The sequence below is a fragment of the Bos mutus genome, chromosome 6 (genome assembly GCF_027580195.1).
Source record: "Bos mutus isolate GX-2022 chromosome 6, NWIPB_WYAK_1.1, whole genome shotgun sequence".
Lineage (NCBI taxonomy): Eukaryota > Metazoa > Chordata > Mammalia > Artiodactyla > Bovidae > Bos > Bos mutus.
Window position 1 is genome coordinate 17,484,767 of NC_091622.1, and position 21,262 is coordinate 17,506,028.

At 39.7% G+C, this 21,262-nt stretch overlaps 1 protein-coding gene across 2 annotated transcripts in view; it reads left to right on the forward strand.

Moving 5' to 3' along the window:
• PAPSS1 (3'-phosphoadenosine 5'-phosphosulfate synthase 1) overlaps positions 1-21,262 on the forward strand; it is a 121,521-nt gene that overhangs the window by 4,319 nt on the left and 95,940 nt on the right. For both annotated transcript variants that reach the window (XM_070372042.1, XM_070372043.1), the window contains exon 2: positions 10,282-10,396. In XM_070372042.1, the coding sequence (XP_070228143.1) occupies positions 10,282-10,396 (115 nt within the window). The remainder of the gene's footprint in view (positions 1-10,281; positions 10,397-21,262) is intronic.

Below are 21,262 nucleotides of genomic sequence, written 5' to 3' on the forward strand. Positions count from 1 at the left end.
ATAAAAATGAGTTCAGTACTGTCATAATCAATACAAAATTATTACGAAATATGCACAAGTATATATTTTACACTTAGCACACATCTCAGTTCAGACTAACCACATTTTAAAACCTCCATAGGAACATGTAGATAGCCAGTAGGAATCGAGTTAGGTGAAGGTTGGAAATAAAGATTTGCTGGTTAAATTTGAGTTAGAGAATTTAGAGAGAAGGGCGGTATCTTCATGTACCTACAAAAATAGTAAAATCAAAAATGCAGAGGGCCCTGTTAGCCTCCTCTTATCTCAGTCTGACAAAACATCAGATGTAATGAATATCATTCCCCATCTGCTTGAACCTTTCTCTGTTGGGATTGGTTTTCATCTGCCTTTGGAAAACACTTCAAAGTGTGTGTTAGTTGGCCCTCGGTTCAGACCCAGGGGTCACTCACCCATTTTGTAGACTCACGTTGGCCCAGATCCTTTGTTCGAGCCTGCTTTATGGTGGAGTTGGACCCTTGCTCCCCGCAGATTAGTCTGGGATCTAGCGCACTGGAAGCGCGTTCAGTCTCGTTCTGGTCTGCCGTTCCAGTCCCCTCTCTCCTCCACTCCCCAGATTCCTATGACTCCATATGTCCAGCGCCAGTTTTCTTTCTATACCTTACATTCTCAGGGTTTTACACAAGCTTTTCCTTCTGCCCTGATGCCTGTTGACCTGTGGAAATCTTCAGAGCCTCAGACGCCTTTACCAAAACAGTGTGGCCCTCCTGTGTCCACACACTCTAGCGTGTAGGATGAATTGTTTCTGCACCTCCGTATTACATATTACGTTGCACTCTGCTGTTACCATGTAATCATATTTCATTACAGAGGTTTTGTGTGTACACTGAGCTTCTGCTGATATAACAGGATTGGGATAAAGGTTAGGGTGCAGAGTTAGCTAGGGTACTTCTGATATTAAAATGCTTAGATAATTTACTAGTAACTTAGCACAGCTTATATAAGAGAGTAAGCTCCATATGGGGTAGGATTCAAATTACAGTTTTGTCACTTACTATCTGTGTAATCTTGGGCATGTTACCTAACTTCTCTGTGTCTCAATGTCTTCAAATGTAACAATGTGGATAATAAAACCTAGCTTGTAGTGGAGCTAACAGGGCATACCTCATAGGGTCATAGCAAGGTTTAAATCAGTTAATACATTTAAAGCTCTATAGCTGCTGCTTTAAATGGGCCTTCTTATTTTATTTAAGGCGTTAAATTTAAGGTGTTCTTATTTATTAAGTCATCAAATATTTACCACCTGGTTGGTGTATGCCTTTGTCCTAGGTGCTGGAGATGCAGTCATAAAAAGACAGACAGGGCCTGGCTCTCATGGATATTGCATTCTACCTGGGAGAGAGTTAATAATAAAAAAGCAAATAAGTGAATGAGATACTTTTCCCTTTTATCAGTTCTCCTTCTCTGAGCAGTATGTCCCTCATACTGTTCAAAGCCTTTCATAGAAGGCCAACAGCTCGTTCTGGATTTGAAGGAAGAGTGAGGTGATACAAAAGTGAAATAAGCACGCAGAAGTGGAACAGTATAGCATCTGAAAAACCATACATTCCTCCTTCAGAGCATGGACCTGGCTGAGGGCAGGGGCGGGTATTGAGCCGGAAGGGAGGGAGCCACTGCTGGAAAAGTTGCCTAAAGGAGAAGGAAAGCTGGACTTCTGCCAAGAGTGTGCTCCTTTGTTGACTGACCACAAGCACAGGAAGGATGGCAGGATCTAGATCTGCATTGTCCAGTATGGTAGCCACTAGTCACCTGTGGCAACTTAAATTTAGTTCAAATGAAAAATTCTGTGTTTCAGGCGCTACATTTTCATAGGAAGCTTGTGGCCACTGTTTCGGACCATGCAGTATGGAACATTTTTATCATCTCAGAAAGTTCTATGGGATAGAGCAGGTCTAGATAATAATTCTGGGATGGCTACTGACATTTTTTTCCTACTTATTTGTGTATTTGTTTTTACTTTCTTCCTTGGGGAAGGAAATTTTGAGAGATGGTGGCAACTTTGGAATCATGGTTTTGGACAGTTCTGCTGTTCAGGGTACCCAGCTGTCAGTTAGCCTCCCCTTAACACAGTGACTTCTCTAAAGTTGGAATGTGAAATAAGCTTCCTCAGCTTGGCTCTGCTATATTGACCTTTAAGAAGTAGTTTTCTTCTTCAGTGATTCTCAACCAGGTAAAGATTTGCCACTCCCAGTGGGTGTTTGGTAATATCTGGAGACATTTTTTGTTGTTACATTTATGTGTCTATGTGGACAGGGTTGCTTCTGACATGTGTTGGGCAGAGGCCAGAGATGCTGCTAAAAAAATCCTACAGTACAAAGAACAGCCCCCTCAACAAAGAATTATCACCAGCGCCAGAGTCCAAAAGTCTTAATGTTGAAGTTGAGAAACCCTTTTCTATGCTTTGAGTAAGAAAAAGGGGAAGTAAATTATGTAACTCCGAAATGCAAAACTAGTCATTTAAAACAAAGTCCAGCTGATGCTAGCATTTTTTCATCCACCTGCCTGGATGTTCCTGTCTTTTGCTCTGAGATGAGTCAATTACCTGTAGCATACTGACAGCAAAACCATACAATCCACCACTGAATTGTTTTGAAACATATTACTGAGTAATTAGTTCACATGGAGAGGCTGTATCTTTTGTTTTTTTTTCTGTTTTTGGCATTCACCTAAGTGGTAATTTTTTCTATGAAATTTCTTTTCCCAAGGACACAGTCCTCTACTAAGTATGGTTTAACTGGATAAAACTAGTGGAAAGATTGGACACTATATAGAAATCGGGTGAGATGACTGCAGCCATTGTTCTTCTTCTCTCTAGTTTCTCTGATGCTTGCATCCTTGCCCTCTTTCTCTCTCGTGTGTTTAAAAGAGTTCAGTTCATTGCTCTGTAGTATATTCACAGTTTTACAGCCATCACTAACCAATATCTAGTTTTAGAATATTTGCATCACCCCCACAGGAAACCCTGTGGCCATTAGCAGTCATCCTCTACCTTCTTCCTTCCCCCTCTGTATCCCCTGACAACCAATAATCTACTGTTGTGTCCCTGGATTTCCCTGTTCTAGACTTTCCTCTGAATGAAATCATACAATGTATCACCTTTAGTGTCTGACTTCTTTAACTTAGAATAATGTTTTCAAGGTTCATCTCTAGTGTAGCGCGTGTGGATACTTTGTTCCTTTATGTGATGATATAGTGGTATGCTTTATGGATGTATCACATTTTGCTTAACCCTTCATTAGCAGATGAACATTTGAGTTTCTTCTACTCTAGTTAGTATGAATGATGCTCCTGTGAACATTCATGCACAGATTTTCATGTGTACTCTTAGATGGTTTGAGGTAGACATTAGTATATTTTTGGCTGCCCAGCCTCTAAATCCTCTTCGTGTACGTAGGGAATGCCCCAGTGTCACTGATGGGAGGCAGGGGCCTGTCACAGAATAAAGGTTTCTTTATCTGTTTATTGTTTGTGTCCTTCCCTGAAATGTTCTTGATCATTTTTCTCCCATATCTAGGAGGGAGCAATCAACAAATAATGAATGAACCAACAGGTAGGTAATCTCAGACTCATTTCTGTTTTTTAGGAATCTCTTATGGCTGGGCTTCCCAATTAGAGGTCACCCAAGGGCCATTCCCGGAGAAGGCGATGGCACCCCGCTCCAGTACTCTTGCTTGGAAAATCCCATGGATGGAGGAGCCTGGTGGGCTGCAGTCCATGGGGTTGCTGAGAGTCGGACACGACTGAGCGACTTCACTTTCACTTACTTTCACTTCTCACTTTCATTCATTGGAGAAAGAAATGGCAACCCACTCCAGTGTTCTTGCCTGGAGAATCCCAGGGACAGAGGAGCCTGGTGGGCTGCCGTCTGTGGGGTCGCACAGAGTCGGACACGACTGAAGCGACTTAGCAGCAGTAGCCTCAGCAAGGGCCATTCCATTAAAAAATATCCATTAAGTCAATATTTAAATGTTCTTTCATCTGTAAAACAGAATAGTTGGCAAGCCATAATGTACATGCAGAGTGCATGCGTGACAATCAGTGATCAAATAAACATGCCAGTTTCTTCGCTCTGATTCAAGAGATCCGGGATATGGCCAGAGATTCACTTTCTGACAAGCAGCCAGCTCTCTGCCAGTTTTGCTGTGCACCATGCTTTGAGACAGCAAGGTTTTAAGTGTAGCCTTTACAAGTTGTTTTCTTAACCTCCAGGAACGTATGAGCTTCACTTTTGCTGTTTGTGTTTGGCTTGTTAGTGTTCAAAAGGTTAATTTCAGTCATCAGCAACTCTGTGAACTAAAGCTTTTTTCTCATTGTGCTCTTCAGTTTGTCCACATGGTACTCCACCGTCTCTCCGGTTTATTCACTGTACGTTGGGATGTAGAGCAAATGTGCCTGTGCCCACTGCAGGTATTCCCTTTTGAGGAATACACAGTTTGGCAGTCAGTTTAAGATGGATGGTGGGATGTGATAGATGTTGAAGTCTAGAATTACTCCTGTTATTTGGTATATGCTTTGTGCCTTTGCAAATTCGACTTAAAAATGCAGAGATCCTCATAAAATCGGAATAAACTCACAAACCTTGAAATTCTCTAAATATCATCATGGGAGACGTTAGTTTGTTCCTTAGGGAGGTGGATAGAATAACAAAACATCCCATGTGGAAGTTGTTGCTTTGTTGTTGTTTTAGTTGGTAAAATTCTTCTCCTGTTTCATGGACTGTAGCTCTGCCAGGCTCCTCTGTCCATGGCAAATTAAGGTGGGTCAAAAAAGGGGCACAGGGTCAGTTGTGTGGCTGTTGAGGACAGCAGCAGAAGGTGTAGAAGATATATGCCACAAATATGAGCGGCCACCTGACATTAATTAACCTGTTAATAAGCCTGGTAGTCATTTAGTCCCAATCGAGTCCTTTAGTCTCAGAGAAAGAGAAGGAATTCTCGTGAAATGAATTGTCCCAGTCCTGCTGTTCTTAAAACCTGTGACTGTCAGTTATCAGTTCATTTGCAAGTTATACAGAGAACACAAATCACACTTTACATGCCTTATATCTGACTTTTACTGAGTGGAGACTAGGCTCAAGAAAAGAGGTTGGGGGTTGTGAAAAACACAAAGAATCTGTAACTCTTCCTGCTTGACCAACCAACTCTCCCGAGAAAGTAAAAACTATATACAAAGAGACCCCTAAAAGTATAAAACAACAAACAAATCCTATGGGCAGTAAATGTTATAGTGACTAACTGATTGTACGTGCACCAAGCCAAATATTACTTCAAACCACCCAGACTGTTGGGAAAGAATTAGCCTGACTTTGCTGTTCTGTGGCTAGAAACTGGGCCATTGAAGACTCTGAGAACAGGAGTGGAGAGTTGGAAGGAAATAACTCACTCCTGGCCCTTAGTCACTAATGTCAAGTTTTCCCAGCAGAATTATAGGCAGGATTTGGTTAGAGTGGGATGGAAAAGGAAAAGAAGGGAAGTGGCCCTAGTGGTATGTTTTAATATAGCAAAGCAAAACTTAATTAAATGGACACTTGATGATTCCTTCTGGTGAACCATTGTTTTACAAGAAATTGAAGTCTCTGTGCTGTATTTAGGAAAGGTTGTGATACATGGGATGTCTCAGATTTGTTCATGGAAACCTAATCGGATAGTTTTTAAATATTGGCAGTTTACTATCTATAGGAATAAATGAGTGAACAAACTTTTCTAATCTACGCTTGACCTACATGTTTTTTCAGACTTGACTCCAATCCATTCCTTACATGAAGGCTCAATTTTCTCAGTATTTTGGGTTACTAGTTCAGCAGAAGCCAAGAAAAACAATAACTTTGTAGTAATCAGAATGTTATTCAACTGTATATTGTTTACTTTATTGTAAATACTGGTGAACAGTGGTCAATAAATAGTTTTATATTCCTTTAAAAAAAAAAAAAAGAAGTGGCCTTTAGATTTTTAGTAAAATTCAGGCATCTACCTACCATCTTGCAATTCTAATAGATTTAAAAAATGTTCTTTGGTTTATTCCGAAAAACTGGGCATTAGGAGATTGTGGCAAATCTTTTTGGAGGTTTGTTTTTTAATATGAAAAATATCAAACATCCATAAACAGTAAGCCTCCTTGTACCCAGGCTGCCATATTGGCTGCCAGAATTTTTTGAAATATAGGAGGCAAGAGGCCTGGAGGGAGCATACTTTCCTAGTGATTAAAACAATCTTTTATCCTGTATCTTCTGTCAGCCATATCCTCTGCAGTTTATAGCTTCTCAGTTTTTTGTTTTTGTTTGTTTTACATTCTACTCAGTTTAAAAAGAAAAGCAGAAGGTATTTTATGGTGCCAAAATGAATTAAAATTCATTAGATACAGGTTTCTTCTTGCCCTAAAGCAAAGTAACTTGGAAAAACATCCCCAAACCAGATGACCAAGTGGAACAGGTTTTGCAAGTGTAGCCAGCTGACCTTCCTGGTGCCGCCCCCCACCACCCGTTCCTGTTGTGTCCCCTCTCAGCAGATTCGGCTTCTGTCTCCTCCCAGGCTGCCTGGCTGGGAGCTGAAACTGGACACTTCAGGAAAGAGGTGCCATTGCTTGCCAAGAGATGCAGATGTCTGTCTGATATCCCGTGTTTTGTTTAAAATCCTGGAAATGCAGAGCCGGAAAGTTAGGTCTGCCTCCTCAGTTTAATGGAAATGAAATGGGAGACCCCTATTAGTATTCTTCGTGATTATTGGAAGACAACCTGTTAATGAGATGGTTAGTGGGGGAGGGGTCCTTTTGGCTCCTGAGGATCCCGCCCACTCCCTAGGGCAATGGGTGATGGACAGTAAGAGGCAGATGGACAGAGGTGCTTTCTCCTGTAGCCCCGGCAGTTGTGCAGGGAGATGAGGAAAGATTCTGAACCTCCAGCACTTCTTTAGGCTAGCCAGTTTTAGATAAGAATACATCTGGAAGTTGAAGATCTCGATGGAAAAATAGTCCCGTTTCGAAGTCCATGTGTGTATACCTGGGAGGGTGTTTGTTTCCCGTTTTGATGACCTCTGTCTCTGACTGTTTCATGCGTCAACATGAGCCACTCGTGTGGCTGTGGAAGCACACAGTCATGGCCGCTGCTCTGGCTTTAAATGACTTCAGATGCTTTGTTCCAGCTCCCCGGCAGTCATTCTGGAGCTCCCCGTTACTTCTTGCTTTTCTCTACGCTTGCTGTTCCCCATCTGGAAGGGGCTTCCCTCAGAGGTCCTCAGAGACCTTCACTGCCTTATTCTGGCTGAAGCCTTCCCTGGCCACCCTGTCTAAACATCACCCTTCCTCTGATACTTCTTCTCATTTTTGGCTTTATTTACATTCCCCTCCTGTTTGATACTATTTCTAATTTACATACTTTCCATATTTATCTTGGTGTATTTGCCCTCCTCTGTTTTTCCAGTGGGTTCTCAAACTTGAATTGGCATTGGAGTCACTTGAAGGCTTTAGAATGACGATCGTTGGGCTTCATCCGAAAGTTTCTGACTTAGTTTGCCTGGGATCGGTTCTGGTAATTTGCATTTCTGGCATTTCCCACGCGTGCTTGTTCAGTCACTCAGTGGTGTCCGACTCTTTGCGAGCCTATGGACTGTAACCTGTCAGACTCCACTGTCCATGGAATTTTCCAGGCAAGAAGACTGGAGTGAGTTGCCATTTCCTCCTCTAGGGGATATTCCAGACCTAGAGATCGAACCTGTGTCTCCTGACTTGGCAGGTGGATTCTTCACCAGCATTTCCCAGGAGATGCCAACGCTGCTGATTAGGGACCAGGCTTTGAGAACTCCTGCCTTGGCAGGGAGGATTAGAAAGGCCTCAGGAGGACAGTGATTTTATAGGTATTTTCATCAGAAGCTAGAAGAATATCAGGCATGTAGTGTGCCTTCAGTAAATGTCTTTGAATGAATGATGAATAAAACTGTTGAAGAGCTATACGAAGTATCAGATACAGACACCCAATTAAAAGAATGCTGACACTTATTTTACAAAGGCATAACTTGTTGGAAAGACCCTATAATTATATTTTTGCTCCATGGGAGGGCAAAACAGAACCTATATGATTCATTTTTTTCAATTTTAGAAAACAACTTTATTGAGATAAATTTGCCCGCCATTCAGTTTACCCGCTTAAAATGTACAATTTGTAAATACACGCTGTTTAGTATATTTACAGACTTGTGCAACCATCGGCACAGTCAGTTTTAGAGCTTTTAACCACCCTAGGAAAGAACCCTGTTCCCATTAGAAGGCACTTAACATCCCAGTCTGAGGCTGTCACTAATCTACTTTCTATCCCTCTAAATTTTCCTGTTCTGGATGGTTGACATATTAACAAATGGAATTATGCAATATGTGGCTTTTGTTACCAGCATCTTTCACTTAGTATAATGTTTTTGAGGTTTGTCCATATTGTAGGATGTATCAGTACTTCATTCTTTTTTATTAGCAAATAATATTTCCTTATATGGATATACCATACAATAAAAAAAAAACCATTTTGTTTAATTATTGTGATGCACAGTGGGGTTGTTTGACCCATTGGCTTTTGTGAATCATGCTGTTAGAGCATATATGTACAAGTTTCATGTGGACTTGTGTTCGCTTCTCGTGAGTATGAATCTGGGAGTGGGAATCATTTGGTGATCATATGTAATGTTTTGTAGACTTGCTCTTTTCCAAAGTGGCTGTACATTTCCATCAGTGAACGTATGTGGATTCCAGTTTCCCCGTAACTTCACTTGTTATTGCGTGTCTTTTTAAAAATAATTTTATTTTACTTACTTATTTTTGATTGTGCCACATCTTCGTTGCTTATGGGCTTTTTTCTAGTTGTGGCGACCTGGGGCCATTCTTCGCTGCCGTGCGTGGGCTTCTCGTTGCAGTGACTTCTCTTGTTGCCGAGCATGGGCTCTAAGGCACACAGGCGTCAGTATTTGTGGCGCACGGGCTTAGTTGCTCTGCAGCACGTGGGATCTTCCTGGACCAGGGATCGAACCTGTGACTCCTGCATTGGCAGGTGGATTCTTTACCACTGAGCCACCAGGGCAGCCCCCTTGCCTGTCTTTTTGATTATAGCCATCCTAGTGGGTGTGCAGTGGTATCTCATTGTGGTTTTGATTTTAATGTCTTGGATGGCTAATGTGCTAGAACATCTTTTAACGTGCTTATTTGCCATTTGTGTTTGTTCTTTGGAGAAATGTCTATTAAGATCCTTTGAAGCCTATGTAATTTTATACCCTTTTTGTTTAAGAAGAAAAAAATTTGAGAGAACAACAGTTGCATTCCATTTTTTTTTTTTTATCATTACCCATTTCGTGATACCTGCAGACATCCCTTCCACACCTCATTCAGGAATCTGCTCAGATGCTACCTACTCAAGAGGCTTTTCCTGATGATCCTGTTTAAAGAAGCAGTCATCCCCTATCTCTCTTTCCAGTTTTATCCTGTTTTCAGAGAGCACTTGTCACTCTCTGATTTAATAATTAAGTTTTATTGGTCTGTCTCCCAGTGGAATATTAGCTCAATGAGGGTAGGGAACCTGTTTTGTTCACTTGGTGTACAAGTATGGCCTCAGGAATCACTGGTTGAATGAATGAATAAATGAATGAATGAGTGAGAAGACAGGGCTCTGGAGTCCACCATTCAGAATTTATGGGAACTGGGGCAGGTTATTTAACTTTTCTCAGGTTTAACACCTTAATCTGGAAAACCATAGTAGTAGGACTTTCTGCATCTTTGGGGAGCTGTGCAGACTAAATCAGAGAAGGCAATGGCACCCCACTCTAGTACTCTTGCCTGGAAAATCCCATGGACGGAGGAGTGTGGTAGGCTGCAGACCATGGGGTCGCTAAGAGTTGGAAACGACTGAGCAACTTCACTTTCACTTTTCACTTTCATGCATTGGAGGAGGAAATGGCAACCCACTCCAGTGTTCTTGCCTGGAGAATCCAGGGACGGGAGAGCCTGGTGGGCTGCCGTCTATGGGGTCGCACAGAGTCAGACACGACTGAAGCAGCTTAGCAGCAGCAGCAGACTGAATCAATTGGTGTATGTAAAGAACTGGACACCGTGCCAGGTACTCTAAAGAAAGGAAAAGCTGTTAGTATTCATCTTTTTTCCTTGCTTTGTCATGTTACATAGGGCAGTTACTGTATGTTTGCAAGGAATATATGTTTACCTTTTAAGGAACTCAAGTAGACCAAAATTCTTTCTTTTTTCCCCCCTTTTTTCCAGGGGATGCAGAGAGCAACTAATGTCACCTATCAAGCCCACCATGTCAGCAGAAACAAGAGAGGACAAGTGGTGGGGACCAGAGGCGGCTTTCGTGGTTGTACAGTTTGGCTAACAGGTATGGTCCAGAGAGTTCAACCAGTTTTTCAAAAACAGTGTTTATTATAGACAGCCTTGACCTGGGAATAAGCATATTTAAATTTTTGAGTCCTGTTGTATCTGGAGCATCATAATATAGCTACTCAGCAATAACGTATTTTCTTTTGCTAATTCCTCTTGTTCTTTGTAAAATTGCTGTTAAACGGGAAAAATCAGAATGCATCTTAGAATTACTTTACATTCTGTTAACTTCTGCATGCAAATAAGAACTGGATTCTGCCTTCAAGATGCTAATAATGTAGACCATATGAGGAGAAAGAATGAGCGATGAAGAATTTCACATTTTCTCTCACTCTTCTTCTGCTTTGGCCTCTGATTGAGTCTTGTGTTGATTTTTCTAGAGTCTGTCTTGGAGAGGGTAAATTGATCCAGGTTTTGGAGGTAGTTTTAAAAATGATGGATCTTTTCACTTCTAGGAGTTTGATTTAAAATTTTGGTGCATCTTCCCAGTTTACCCATGTTGGAGGACAGAGGGAATGAAGAGTGCTTACTGAATTGAGAAGGTATCTTGAGACTGAATAACAAGGCAGGCAGTTACATTAATCAATGGATCAGTTTATTGTAGGGTAACCTACTCACTGGGTGGGATCTGGCAGTGATCTGGAAGCTTTCTCAGCTGCACCCTGCACTGCCGAGGGACCCCCTGGGACAATTTAATAGTTAACCTAGGGCATGGGAGTACGTGCTTGGACATAGGAAGTGCATTCTTAAGTCAATATTTATGAATGGATAACTAGTCTTCCGGGTACCAGGAGTATGTTAGCTAAGGTCTTCACCATTGTTGGGAATTAACAGAGCATAGAGGCATCCTGGACCTAATGATCTTTGAACAGTATCTATTAACTGCAAATTCTTGATGACAGAGAAGTGAAATTTAGTCCTGAGTAGGGTCAGTGGAAGGACAGGAGGAACTGTACTGGCCCAAGATGGCATCACTTACTCTAACAGCCACACAACCCACTAAAATTTAGACTTACTGACTTCACTTTCACTTTTCACTTTCATGCACTGGAGAAGGAAATGGCAACCCACTCCAGTGTTCTTGCCTGGAGAATCCCAGGGACGGGGGAGCCTGGTGGGCTGCCGTCTGTGGGGTCGCACAGAGTCGGACACGACTGAAGCGACTTAGCAGCAGCATTTTCCTAATGTAGATAAGGGTCTGTTTTCCAGTGTCTTGTCAACATAGATATTACTCATCCTTAAAATTTTTGCTGATTGCCAAAAAGCAGCATTCTCATGTTTTGTTTTTATAAATTAAAAGTTTCAGTTGTAAATAGGTGATATGTTTCTGTATGTGGCACTTTTGCATTCTTCCCATCTCCTCATTCTTAAGTTGAGATTGATGTTAAATTGTTATGTTTACATTGTCTAGACTTGTAATGGGCTTTCTAGGTGGTGCAGTGGTAAAGAATCTGGCTATCAGTGCAGGAGATTCAAGAGATGTGGGTTTGACCCTGGGTTGGGAAGGTCGCCTGGAGAAGGAAATGGCTACCCACTCCAGTATTCTTGTCTGGAGAATCCCATGGACTGAGGCGCCTGGAGGGCTACAGTCCGTGGGGTCACAAAGAGTCAGACTCGACTGAGCATGCTTGTAACATATTCTGTTCCAAATCTTAAATATACATAATTGTTTGTATTTGAGTTCTGTAAGTAAATTGGTTCACCCTTAACCACCTAATCATCAGTTCTTTTATTATGGCATGTCTGCTCATGAGCTCTTTCTTTGAGTCACGTTTCTATGGTATATATTTTTGAAGTGATTTTTGTAAGATGGCTTTCTGTTAGATTCTAAATTGCCTGAGTTTTTATGTTTGAGAATGTCTTACCCATCTTTTATGACAACTTGGTTGGGTAAAATATGTATTTGGTTCCTACTTTCTTTGTCTTAGAATTCTTAAAACATTACTCCATTTTCTTCTATTAAATGTTGTGACTAATCTGACTTTTTTCTGCTCCTTACGAGCTTTTTTTTTTTTTTTTTTGGCATTCATGAAGAATTATTACTTTTCCTATACTTTCTTTCAGAAGTTTTGCTTTTCTCATGTAGGCTCTTTGTTGTTCATGTCTGACTGCGACCCCATGAACTACAGCACACCAGGCTTCCCTGTCCTTCACTATCTCCTGGAGTTTGATCAAACTCATCTCCATTGAGTCGGTGATGCCATCCAACCATCTCATCTTCTGTTGCCCCCTTCTCCTCCTGCCCTCAATCTTTCCCAGCATCAGGGTCTTTTCCAGTGAGTCAGCTCTTCACATCAGGTGGCCAAAGTATTGGAGCTTCAGCTTCAGCATCAGGCCTTCCAATGAATATTCAGTACTGGTTTCCTTTAGGATGGACTGGTTGGATCTCCTTGCAGTTCAGTGGACCCTCAGAGTCTTCTCCAGCACCACAGTTCGAAAGCATCAGTTCTTTGGGGCTCAGCCTTCTTCATGGTCCAGCTCTCACATCCGTACATGACTACTGGAAAAACCATAGCTTTGACTAGAGGACCTTTGCCAGCAAAGTCATGTATCTGGTTTTTTAGGCTCTTTATCTTCTGCAGTTGGTTTTTGTATGTAGTGTGAGGGAGGGATCCATTTTCTTTTTTTTCTGTGTAGATAATCAGTTATCCTAAGAGAATATATAGATAAGGGTATCCTTTTTCTCTTTGATCTGCTGTGCCAGCTATCATAGATCAGGTTTCCACTTACGTGTGGGTTTGTTTCTGGGAACTCTCATTGATTCCACTGGTATACTTTACTTGTCTATTCCTCTCTTATTACCACACTGTTTTAATTACTGTATGTTTATAAAGTCCTGAAATTCAGTGGAGTAAGTCTTCTTACCTTCTTCATTGGAAATATCTTGACTTTTTTTTTTTTTTTTTTGGCTCTTTGTATTGTATGAATTTTGTAATCCGTTTGACCAATTCCCCCAAAATCTTGTTGGGATTTGGTTTGGGGATATGTTGTATCTAAAGATCAATTTGGGGTGGATTGATCTTTAAAAAATTGAGTACTCCTTTTCTTGAACCTAGTATATTCCCTTTATTTTACCACTAATGATGTTTATAAATACTGTTTATCAGATTTTTTTTTTTTTTTTGGTACTTACCTTCAGGTCTAGGATGTAATCAATTTCATAATTGTCTATTTGAAAAGAAAATGCATTCCCCTGACGTGGGCAGTATTCTGTATACATTCACCAGACCAGGCTTGTTAATTGTGTGTTTTGGTTTTTTTGTTCTGACAATATTGTTGGATACAGAATTCATGACTTCTTTTTTTTTTTTCTTTAAACCTTTATTTTTTGAGCAGTTTAGGTTGACAGCAAAATTGAGGGGCATGTACAGAGATTTTCCATAAACTCCCTGCCCCCACATACACATAACCTTCCCCAGTACCCAAGTAGTACATTTGTTACCATTATCACCCAACATCCCTAGTTTACATTAGGGTTCATTCTTGGTGTTGCATATTCTATGAGTTTGATGTATCCACTATTATAATATCATACAGAGTAGGTTTACTGCCCTAAAATCCTCTGTGCTCTGCCTATTCATCCCTCCCTTCCTCCAACCCCTGATCTTTTTACTATTTCCATAGTTTTGCCTTTTCCAAAATATCATATAGAGTTGGAATCATGCAGTATATAGCCTTTTCAGATTGGGTTCTTTCACTTAGTAACATGTATTTAATTTTGCTCCAGTTCTTTCTGTGACTCAGTTGCTTACTTCTTTTAGCACTGGAAAGAATTCCATTGTCTGGATGTACCGCAGTTTATCCAGTTACCTACTAAAGAACATTTTGGCTGCTTCCGAGTTTTGGCAATTATGCATAAAGCTGCTATAAACATTCACGTGCAAGTTTTTATGTGGGTAAATACCAAGGAATGTGATTGCTGGATTATATGGTAAAAGTATGTGTAGTTTTGTAAGAAACCACCTGTCTTCCACAGTGGCTTACCATTTGGCATTCCCACCAGCAATTTGTGACAGTTCCCATTGCTCTACAAACTCACCAGCATTTAGTGTTCTCTGTGTTCCAAATTTTAGCCATTCTAACATGTACGTAGTAATATATCATTGTTGTTTACTTCTGCATTTCCCCTAATAATATATGATGTGGAATGTCTTCATATGTTTATTTTTCATCTGTATATCTTCTTTGGTGAGGTGTCTGTTAAGCTCTTAGGCTCATTTTATTTATTTATTTATTTTTATTTTTAAACTTTACATATTTGTATTAGTTTTGCCAAATTCAAAATGAATCCACCACAGGTATACATGTGTTCCCCATCCCGAACCCTCCTCCCTCCTTCCTCCCCATACCATCCCTCTGGGCCGTCCTAGTGCACCAGCCCCAAGCATCCAGCATCGTGCATCGAACCTGGACTGGCAACTCGTTTCCTACATGGTATTTTACATGTTTCATTGCCATTCTCCCAAATCTTCCCACCCTCTCCCTCTCCCACAGAGTCCATAAGACTGTTCTATACATCAGTGTCTCTTTTGCTGTCTCGTACACCGGGTTATTGTTACCCTCTTTCTAAATTCCATATATATGTGTTAGTATACTGTATTTATGTTTTTCCTTCTGGCTTACTTCACTCTGTATAATAGGCTCCAGTTTCATCCACCTCATTAGAACTGATTCAAATGTATTCTTTTTAATGGCTGAGTAATACTCCATTGTGTATATGTACCACAGCTTTCTTATCCATTCATCTGCTGATGGACATCTAGGTTGCTTCCATGTCCTGGCTATTATAAACAGTGCTGCGATGAACATTGGGGTACACGTGTCTCTTTCCCTTCTGGTTTCCTCAGTGTGTATGCCCAGCAGTGGGGTTGCTGGATCATAAGGCAGTTCTATTTCCAGTTTTTTAAGGAATCTCCACACTGTTCTCCATAGTGGCTGTACTAGTTTGCATTCCCACCAACAGTGTAAGAGGGTTCCCTTTTCTCCGCACCCTCTCCAGCATTTATTATTTGTAGACTTTTGGATTGCAGCCATTCTGACTGGTATGAAATGGTACCTCATAGTGGTTTTGATTTGCATTTCTCTGATAATGAGTGATATTGAGCATCTTTTCATGTGTTTGTTAGCCATCTGTATGTCTTCTTTGGAGAAATGTCTATTTAGTTCTTTGGCCCATTTTTTGATTGGGTCGTTTATTTTTCTGGAGTTGAGCTGTAGGAGTTGCTTGTATATTTTTGAGATTAGTTGTTTGTCGGTTGCTTCATTTGCTATTATTTTCTCCCATTCTGAAGGCTGTCTTTTCACCTTGCTAATAGTTTCCTTTGATGTGCAGAAGCTTTTAAGGTTAATTAGGTCCCATTTGTTTATTTTTGCTTTTATTTCCAATATTCTGGGAGGTGGGTCATAGAGGATCCTGCTGTGATGTATGTCGGAGAGTGTTTTGCCTATGTTCTCCTCTAGGAGTTTTATAGTTTCTGGTCTTACGTTTAGATCTTTAATCCATTTTGAGTTTATTTTTGTGTATGGTGTTAGAAAGTGGTCCAGTTTCATTCTTTTACAAGTGGTTGACCAGTTTTCCCAGCACCACTTGTTAAAGAGATTGTCTTTAATCTATTGTATATTCTTGCCTCCTTTGTCAAAGATAAGGTGTCCATATGTGCGTGGATTTATCTCTGGGCTTTCTATTTTATTCCATTGATCAATATTTCTGTCTTTGTGCCAGTACCATACTGTCTTGATAACTGTGGCTTTGTAGTAGAGCCTGAAGTCAGGTAGGTTGATTCCTCCAGTTCCATTCTTCTTTCTCAAGATAGCTTTGGCTATTCGAGGTTTTTTGTATTTCCATACAAATTGTGAAATTATTTGATCTAGCTCTGTGAAGAATACTGTTGGTAGCTTGATAGGGATTGCGTTGAATCTATAAATTGCTTTGGGTAGTATACTCATTTTCACTATACTGATTCTTCCAGTCCATGAACATGGTATATTTCTCCATCTATTAGTGTCCTCTTTGATTTCTTTCACCAGTGTTTTATAGTTTTCTATATATAGGTCTTTAGTTTCTTTAGGTAGATAAATTCCTAAGTATTTTATTCTTTCTGTTGCAATGGTGAATGGAATTGTTTCCTTAATTTCTCTTTCTGTTTTCTCATTATTAGTGTATAGGAATGCAAGGGATTCTGTGTGTTGATTTTATATCCTGCAACTTTACTATAGTCATTGATTATTTCTAGTAATTTTCTGGTGGAGTCTTTAGGGTTTTCTATGTAGAGGATCATGTCATCTGCAAATAGTGAGAGTTTTACTTCTTCTTTTCCAATTTGGATTCCTTTTATTTCTTTTTCTGCTCTGATTGCTGTGGCCAAAACTTCCAAAACTATGTTGAATAGTAATGGTGAAAGTGGGCACCCTTGTCTTGTTCCTGACTTTAGAGGAAATGCTTTCAATTTTTCACCACTGAGGATAATGTTTGCTGTGGGTTTGTCATAGATAGCTTTTATTATGTTGAGGTATGTTCCTTCTATTCCTGCTTTCTGGAGAGTTTTTATCATAAATGGATGTTGAATTTTGTCAAAGGCTTTCTCTGCATCTATTGAGATAATCATATGGTTTTTATTTTTCAATTTGTGAATGTGGTGTATTACATTGATTGATTTGCGGATATTGAAGAATCCTTGCATCCCTGGGATAAAGCCCACTTGATCATGGTGTATGATCTTTTTAATGTGTTGTTGGATTCTGATTGCTAGAATTTTGTTAAGGATTTTTACATCTATGTTCATCAGTGATATTGGCCTGTAGTTTTCTTTTTTTGTGGCATCTTTGTCAGGTTTTGGTATTAGGGTGATGGTGGCCTCATAGAATGAGTTTGGAAGTTTACCTTCCTCTGCAATTTTCTGGAAGAGTTTGAGCAGGATAGGTGTTAGCTCTTCTCTAAATTTTTGGTAGAATTCAGCTGTGAAGCCGTCTGGACCTGGGCTTTTGTTTGCTGGAAGATTTTTGATTACAGTTTCAATTTCCATGCTTGTGATGGGTCTGTTACGATTTTCTATTTCTTCCTGGTCCAGTTTTGGAAAGTTGTACTTTTCTAAGAATTTGTCCATTTCTTCCACGTTGTCCATTTTATTGGCATATAATTGTTGATAGTAGTCTCTTATGATCCTTTTGTATTTCTGTGTTGTCTGTTGTGATCTCTCCATTTTTCGTTTCTAATTTTGTTGATTTGATTTTTTCCCTTTGTTTCTTGATGAGTCTGGCTAATGGTTTGTCAATTTTATTTATCCTTTCAAAGAACCAGCTTTTGGTTTTGTTGATTTTTGCTATGGTCTCTTTTGTTTCTTTTGCATTTATTTCTGCTCTAATTTTTAAGATTTCTTTCCTTCTGCTAACCCTGGGGTTCTTCATTTCTTCCTTTTCTAGTTGCTTTAGGTGTAGAGTTAGGTTATTTATTTGACTTTTTTCTTGTTTCTTGAGGTGTGCCTGTATTGCTATGAACTTTCTCCTTAGGACTGCTTTTACCGTGTCCCACAGGTTTTGGGTTGTTGTGTTTTCATTTTCATTCGTTTCTATGCAAATTTTGATTTCTTCTGTGATTTGTTGGTTATTCAGCAGTGTGTTGTTCAGCCTCCATATGTTGGAATTTTTAATAGTTTTCCTCCTGTAATTGAGATCTAATCTTACTGCATTGTGGTCAGAAAAAATGCTTGAATGATTTCTATTTTTTGAATTTACCAAGGCTAGCTTTATGGCCCAGGATGTGATCTATCCTGGAGAAGGTTCCATGCGCTTGAGAAAAAGGTGAAATTCATTGTTTTGGGATGAAATGTCCTATAGATATCAATTTGGTCTAACTGGTCTATTGTATCGTTTAAAGTTTGTGTTTCCTTGTTAATTTTCTGTTTAGTTGATCTATCCATAGGTGTGAGTGGGGTATTAAAGTCTCCCGCTATTATTGTGTTATTGTTAATTTCTCCTTTCATACTTGTTAGCATTTGTCTTACGTACTGTGGTGCTCCCATGTTGGGTGCATATATATTTATAATTGTTATATCTTCTTCTTGGATTGATCCTTTGATCATTATGTAGTGACCTTCTTTGTCTCTTTTCACAGCCTTTGTTTTAAAGTCTATTTTATCTGATATGAGTATTGCTACTCCTGCTTTCTTTTGGTCCCTATTTGCATGGAAAATCTTTTTCCAGCCCTTCACTTTCAGTCTGTATGTGTCCCCTGTTTTGAGGTGGGTCTCTTGTAGACAACATATGTAGGGGTCTTGTTTTTGTATCCATTCAGCCAGTCTTTGTCTTTTTGTTGGGGCATTCAACCCATGTAACGTTTAAGGTAATTACTGATAAGTATGATCCCGTTGCCATTTACTTTATTGTTTTGGGTTGAGTTTATACACGTTTTTTTGTTTCCTGTCTAGAGAATATCCTTTAGTATTTGTTGGAGAGCTGGTTTGGTGGTGCAGAATTCTCTCAGCTTTTGCTTGTCTGAAAAGCTTTTGATTTCTCCTTCATACTTGAATGAGATCCTTGCTGGGTACAATAATCTGGGCTGTAGGTTATTTTCTTTCATCATTTTAAGTATGTCTTGCCATTCCCTCCTGGCTTGAAGAGTTTCTATTGAAAGATCAGCTGTTATCCTTATGGGAATTCCCTTGTGTGTTATTTGTTGTTTTTCCCTTGCTGCTTTTAATATTTGTTCTTTGTGTTTGATCTTTGTTAATTTGATTAATATGTGTCTTGGGGTGTTTCTCCTTGGGTTTATCCTGTTTGGGACTCTCTGGGTTTCTTGTACTTGGGTGATTATTTCCTTCCCCATTTTAGGAAGTTTTCCACTATTATCTCCTCAAGTATTTTCTCATGGTCTTTCTTTTTGTCTTCTTCTTCTGGAACCCCTATGATTGAATGTTGTAGCGTTTAATATTGTCCTGGGGTCTCTGAGATTGTCCTCATTTCTTTTAATTCGTTTTTCTTTTATCCTCTCTGATTCATTTATTTCTACCATTCTATCTTCTAATTCACTAATCCTGTCTTCTGCCTCTGTTATTCTACTATTTGTTGCCTCCAGAGTGTTTTTAATTTCACTTATTGCATTATTCATTATATATTGACTTTTTTTTTATTTCTTCTAGGTCCTTGTTAAACCTTTCTTGCATCTTCTCAATCCTTGTCTCCAGGCTATTTATCTGTGATTCCATTTTAGTTTCAAGATTTTGGATCAATTTCACTATCATTATTCGAAATTCTTTATCAGGTAGATTCCCTATCTCTTCCTCTTTTGTTTGGTTTGGTGGGCATTTATCCTGTTCCTTTATCTGCTGAGTATTCCTCTGTCTCTTCATCTTGTTTAAATTGCTGAGTTTGGGGTGTCCTTTCTGTGTTCTGGCAGTTCGTGGAGTTCTCTTTATTGTGGTGTTTCCTCACTGTGTGTGGGTTTGTACAGGTGGCTTGTCAAGGTTTCCTGGTTAGGGAAGCTTGTGTCGGTGTTCTGGTGGGTGGAGCTGTATTTCTTCTCTCTGGAGTGCAATGAAATGTCCAGTAATGAGTTATGAGATGTCTATAGTTTTGGGGTGACTTTGGGCAGCCTGTATCTTGAAGCTCAGGGCTGTGTTCCTTTGTTGCTGGAGAATTTGCTTGGTATATCTTGCCCTGGAACTTATTGGCCCTTGTGTGGTGCTTGGTTTCAGTGTCGGTATGGAGGCATTTGATGAGCTCCTGTCAATTAATGTTCCTTGGAGTCAGGAGTTCCCTGGAGTCAGGGTTTGGACTTAAGTCTCCTGCTTCCAGTTATCAGTCTTATTTTTACAGTAGTTTCAAAACTTCTCCTTCTATACAGCACCATTGATAAAACATCTACATTAAAGATGAAAAGTTTCTCTACAGTGAGGGTCACTCAGAGAGGTTCACAGGGTTACTTGGAGAAGAGAAGAGGGAGGAGGGAGTTAGAGGTGACCCAAATGAGATGAGGTGAATCAATAGTGGAGAGAGTGGGCTAGCCAGTAGTCACTTCCTTATGTGCACTCCACAACTGGACCACTCAGAGATGTTCACGGGGTTATACAGAGAAGAGAAGAAGGAGGAAGGTAACAGAGGTTGCCAGAAGGATCAAAGGGGGGAATGAAAAGGAGGGAGACAGATCCAGCCAGTAATCAGTTCCCTAAGTGTTCTCCACCGTCTGGAACACACAGAAATTCACAGAGTTGGGTAGAGTAGAGAGGGGTTAGGGAGGAGACACAGGCGACCTGGTGGAGAAAAAGGAGAGTCCAAAGGGAGAGAGAGCAGTCAAGCCAGTAATCTCAGTCCCTAGTGAAAAATGGGTCCTGAAGATTGGGTCCTTAAAGGTACAAAATTGATAACTAATACCAGAAAGCAAAAATTAAAAATCTAGAGTAGAGTTTGGAATTTCAAAAATACGATGTTAAAGAAAAGAAGAAGGAAAAGAAAGAGAGAAAAAACGAACAAACAAAAACAAACAAGGTCGTGAAAATTATAAAGAAAGTACAGGTACAAAATTGATAACTAATACCAGAAAGCAAAAATTAAAAATCTAGAGTAGAGTTTGGAATTTCAAAAATACGATGTTAAAGAAAGGAGGAAAAGAAAGAGAGAAAAACGAACAACAAACAAAAACAAACAAGGTCATGAAAATTATAAAGAAAGTACAGGTACAAAATTGATAACTAATACCAGAAAGCAAAATTAAAAATCTAGAGTAGAGTTTGGAATTTCAAAAAAATACAATGTTAAAAAAAAAAAAAAAAGAAGAAGAAGAAGAAAAAATAAAGACAGAAAACAAACAAACAAATACGAACAATGTCACAAAAATTATAAAGAAAATACAGGTACAAAATTGATATCAAAT